Source organism: Miscanthus floridulus, chromosome 4 (genome assembly GCF_019320115.1).
Source record: "Miscanthus floridulus cultivar M001 chromosome 4, ASM1932011v1, whole genome shotgun sequence".
NCBI classification, from domain to species: domain Eukaryota; kingdom Viridiplantae; phylum Streptophyta; class Magnoliopsida; order Poales; family Poaceae; genus Miscanthus; species Miscanthus floridulus.
The window spans coordinates 114,806,700-114,811,763 of NC_089583.1; the positions used below are offsets into that span (position 1 = coordinate 114,806,700).

Consider the following 5,064-nt stretch of genomic DNA (forward strand, 5'->3'; position numbering starts at 1 on the left):
AAGCAGTAGCGCGGCAAATTGCGTCTTTAAACGACACTGATTTACACAGCCGCTGTCCGCCGAGCACGCAAATAAAGCTCTCTGAATACATTTTTGTTTTCATAAAATACTTGTGTATTCACAAGGCAGGCACAGCTTCGTCTCGCTCAAAACTCGTAGTCCCCGCCGGATTCGCCGTGCCGCCGCGACTGGCTCTCGTGCATCCTCGTCATGTTCGCCCTCTGCACCAGGAGCACCAGCGACTGCACGACCTCGGACATCGGCGGCCGAAACTCCGGCTCGGGCTGCAGGAAGCCAGGAACCAGCGTCCACATTTCAGCAGTGTCAGAATTGTTGCTCACATATGGGGGCAATGAGAGCTGGATGCACTGAAGATAATTTTTCACCTGAACACATAGCGCGATGGCGTCGGCGAAGCGGGAGAGGGATTTGGACGGGTACAGCCCTTGCAGCGCGGGGTCTACCATCTGGTCCAGCGCGTCGATGTCGTGCAGCTGTGGAGTTGCCCATCGGCCTAGTGACTGCTCAGGCCGCGGTCGGGACCTGCAAAAGTTCAGAGAGAAAGTGCTGACTACAGGTGTTGCTACAACTAGAATTACCTGTCTCAGATTGTTCTTGTGGCACTTCAGAACAAATGCGAGAGAGGAAAAGAAGGTATGCTGCGGCGGATTGATCTGTGTTCACCTGTCAAACGGTTTCCGGCCAGTCAGAAGCTCTAGCATGACGACTCCGAAGCTGTACACGTCGCTCTTCAGGGAGTACCGACCAGACAAGGTCACCTCAGGAGCTCTGTATCCTGAGTTCTCATCTGATTCCTGAAATTGTTGCTTATATATTTAGTAATCTTGTGCAGAAAGCTTAACACTAACATTCCTTAAATTAGCACTCGTGCTATAAAGTTATGTTGAGCTCAACTTGGTATCATATAGCTTGTTGATCAAAGCTTAGCTTGCAGCTAGGTATGCAGAACTATTGTGCTAGCCATAAGATCCCGAATCTCTTCAGTTCTGTTACTGTAATGATAATCTATGCTTGCTACTTTACTTCTTGGTGACTTGATGTAGCATTTTGTAATTGAATAGTATGAACTTCATACATAATTATATATCATTAAAAACACTAGGTACTTCCACAAAGAAATAATAATGTAAAGCATTTCTTCTGCAGAGAAGTCAATCACAGATGTATTAAAAGTACCTGGAACTGGTTTGAAAGAAGGCCTGCAAACCCAGAATCAGAGAGGTGGGGATTCAGCTCACCATCCAATAAAATGTTAGATGACTTGAAATTCTTGTGCACCACAGAGGGTGAACAAGTCTCATGTAGGTACCTGAAAAGTTCATATGGTTACCATAACCTGTCAGTTCTAAAAAAAAGGGTGGTGAAAAGGCTGCACCACTTACTCTAATGCCCTTGCAGATCCAAGCGCAATCTTGACACGGTTGTTCCAAGACAATGGCTTGCTGCGTTCATCCTTCAGATGAAGGAAGTCATGGAGAGAACCGTTTCTGTAGAATTCATATGCCAGCAAGCATTGTCCATGCTCTGAGCAGTAACCAGCAAGCTCAGCAAGGTTTGGATGATTCAGCCTTGAAATGTTTGCAACCAACTCAACGAACAAATCTGAAGGATGGCTTGGAAATGCAGAAAAGTTTATTTTCTTTATAGCCATGACCTGAAATTTACCATCCAGAAAGTGATGATATCGTAATAGTTTGGATCATAATTTGAAAATCATGAAACTGAAATGAAGCATATCATCAACATATGATAGCCTAATAATTGGTTTGAACATGTAAGAATTAGCCATATACCTTCTGATCACCGAATTTTGCTTTGTAAACACGGCCTAACGATCCCTCACCGATAAGACTGTCAGGACTGAAACTGCCTGTTGCCACCTGAAGGTCTGCCACTGTGTATGCAGGTATTGTGATGGAAGACAAACTTACTTTCCTTGAGATGGACTTGTTAGTGGTATCATTTTCATCGAAGGACTTGCGCAGGTCGATTTTTGTTGGAGGCTTCAAACTCATCGAAACAGTCTTCTGCAATTCTTCTTTGCCAATTGTCGATATGATTTTGATAGATTTGATCGATTTCATCTCTGAATAGCATGGTTTTAGGCACAAGGATAACACATTATGTAATCATCTTCCACAAGAAAAAGAATACAGAAGGGAGAAATTGCACAATTCATCTTTAAAGATATGAGCTTGTGGTTCCTACTAGAACAGCAGCAATAAGATGAAGACACAACTACTGTCATACTTACGTTTAAGTCCAGAAGCAAGAGGGCTGAGAGGTTCATTTTGTTCAGGGTCTTGTCCCTGTGATAACCTCCAAGATTTCCTTTTGATCACAAGGAATGCAACTATTGCGCCAACAACCAGCAAACATATTACGATTCCTGCTACTGCACCACCATCAAGTTTGGAGTGTTTGCCACCATCTTCGGCTGGGGTACCTTTACCAGCAGTACTTGGAACAGCAGGTCGCCAGGAGGGAGGAGGGGTATTTGGTGATGGTGGTGATAGTGTTGGTGTTGATGGTGGAGGTGGTGGAGCAGGGCCATTGTTAAACGAGTTTCCACTTGTCCTGTAAAAAGACGACTAGATTGTTGTATCCATCCCAAATGGTTAAATAGCAATCGCCGCAATAGTTGCAGTAAAGGTACTTACTGGAGATTATTGATTCCCTTTAGTTTATCAGGTACCCAACCGGTGAATTGGTTGTTTTCGACATTTCTGCAAGGATTGTTAAATGTGCATTAAGAAATTAAACTTGTACTGTAATTGGAGTAGGTGGTAAGCATGTCAACTTACAAGTCATTAAGAGGAAGATTGGTGAGAACATCTATTGTGCCGCTAAGTTTGTTGTTTTGAAGGTAACTGACAAGAGGGGAGATTGGATTTGTAAGTAACCATGTGATGTTTTTTCCAATTGATGAAGTTGAACAGAACATGTGGAGTACTCACAGTGTTTTCAAACTTGTCAAGGAGTTAAAGCTTTGTGGAATATTACCAGAGAATATGTTGTATGATAGATCCCTGGAAATTGAACAGTTGGTTCATGTTTACCACTGTGGATTGTGGAGCAATGAAGACAACAGCATGCATAAGCAGTCAGAAAGAAAGTCACTCACAGCGTTGTTAAATTTGTGAGCTGACTAAACATATCATTGATGTTCGAGAGCTGATTATGACCAAGATTTCTACAGCAAGGAGTGAAAGATATAATTTGGCCAAATCTTGTCGAAGAAAACAGCTTAGTACAAATCCCAATAGGCAACTTACAAATTCCTAAGTGCAACCATCTGGGAGATGGAGTAAGGTACTGTCCCAGTGAAGTTATTTCCTTCAAGATTTCTGCATACCAGGTAGTTCTATGTAAGACCTCAAAAATATTTTTTAAAACATAAATAGGAATGATGAGGTACACATACAAACATGAGTACATGACTCACAAGCTCTGGAGATTCGGAGGAAGATTATAAGGAATGTCACTGCCACCAAGATTATTGTTGCTCATATCCCTGCAGAACTCCAAAGTTAGATTAAGACCGAACAATGGCATGTTGTCTGTAACCATCCACGCATTGAGATTTAAGAGCATGTGAGATATCTCTTACAGCTGAACGAGTGAAGTCAGCTGGTTCATGTTGTAGCCCAAGGTGCCGTTAAGCCGCATCCCAGATAAGTTTCTGTTGAGCATTATTCAGGAAAAAGGAAAATCAGTCGAGAAGGATCGATTGCCGTGACACAAAAACAACCAACCCTTCTGAAGGTTTCAGCTAACTCACATTGCTGTCACTCTGGAACCCGAGCAGGTGACCCCCAGCCACGACTGCCCACAGGGATCCCCATTTTGGGACACCCAGTTCGTCAGCTGCGGTGGCGAATTCATGGTTCTGTAGAAGACGTTGAGGGAATTCACTGCACATGCAAGAACAAGGTTTGGGACAAATCAGTAACAACGGAGGATTGATGTTTCAGGTAACATGGTAGATTTCAGTCATATTTTGCTGTTCTACAACATTTTTCTTAAAAGAACTAAGATGTTCGCATTCGCAAGTAGCAAAATGAAGGGATAGCATTCCCTTGGTCAACTTCACTGATTCAACAAGAAAATTTCCTATGGAGTTGTGGACAGCAAGCCTGTACATGAACCGAAATTTCACGAAACCAGTCATATATGCCAACCCGAAATTTCAGAACCCGTACTTCTTGTTCTTCGGACTCAATGGACTGACCAGAGCAGGGGGGATACAGACAAGAAGGAGCCTTTCGCATCCATTTATGGCTGAGAATACCAAACTAAACCATGACGAAATGCATCGTTTCTTGATGCGCGGAAGCCAAGAGTGCTTTGAGAGAAGAAGAAGAAAACTACTAAAAGGAGCAGAACACACTCACCATCATTCGAGTCCGTGTTGGCATTAACCCCAAATGAAGCTGCAGCCAAGAACAGCACCACGACCCCAACGGCCGCCCCAGCCATGTCTGCCGCTCCTCTCCCCTCCTATGCCCTCCTCCTGCTACTGCCCCTTCACCGCTGCACCACTCCTCTGCAGGCTCCAAGAAACAAGACCAACTTTTATATGCAAAAAAAAGGTCTCCTTTTTCGTTCCACTCTTTTTGTATGCTTGCGGTGCTGCTCGTCTCTCTGCGCTGTTCGCTTGGTCCGGTTTCGTTTATAAGCCTGGTTTAGTGTGAAGGAAAAATAATGTTCATTAGTTGATAAATTATGCTTGGTTTAGTGTGAAGGAAAAATAATATTCATTAGTTAATAAACTATGCTTATAAGCCAAGCGAACCGAAGTAAATATTTCGCTGACTGCGTCTGGTGTTTTGCTTTTCGCGTGTTGGAGAGTGGAGGAGTAAATGCGAGATTTCGACGGCTGATGACGACGCTGGGGTTGTTAGAGCAGTGTAATTAGTGTTCTAGATTATTGGGATGAGATTTCATTTGGCTTCGAATAAAAAAGGAAAGGCGTGCTGAAATAGGAGAGCAAAAACAGAAATTATTTTATTTTACTTTACAAAAAAGGCATAGTATGGAACA

General features: G+C 43.2%; 1 protein-coding gene across 1 annotated transcript; it reads right to left on the reverse strand.

The window, feature by feature from the left end:
- LOC136552731 (protein STRUBBELIG-RECEPTOR FAMILY 7-like) lies at window positions 1-4,652 on the reverse strand. Its single transcript, XM_066544296.1, has 16 exons — window positions 4,416-4,652; window positions 3,803-3,935; window positions 3,632-3,703; window positions 3,467-3,535; window positions 3,297-3,368; window positions 3,146-3,214; window positions 2,979-3,050; window positions 2,826-2,891; window positions 2,682-2,747; window positions 2,276-2,598; window positions 1,815-2,107; window positions 1,404-1,675; window positions 1,198-1,330; window positions 685-815; window positions 387-543; window positions 1-284 (listed from the first exon to the last, which is right to left on the reverse strand). The coding sequence occupies exons 1-16, from the start codon at window positions 4,498-4,500 to the stop codon at window positions 147-149; spliced, it is 2,151 nt and encodes a 716-aa protein (XP_066400393.1). The 5' UTR covers window positions 4,501-4,652; the 3' UTR covers window positions 1-146.
- Between the last annotated feature and the right edge of the window lie 412 nt (window positions 4,653-5,064).

Coding starts and splice junctions, on each gene's coding strand:
- LOC136552731 (XM_066544296.1), bottom strand. CDS start 4,500: ATGGCTGGGGCGGCCGTTGGGGTCGTGGTGCTGTTCTTGGCTGCAGCT. Junction 3,051..3,145: donor CTCACAAATTTAACAACGCT/GTGAGTGACTTT, acceptor TTCAATTTCCAG/GGATCTATCATACAACATAT. Junction 2,108..2,275: donor TCTTGCTTCTGGACTTAAAC/GTAAGTATGACA, acceptor CATGCTATTCAG/AGATGAAATCGATCAAATCT.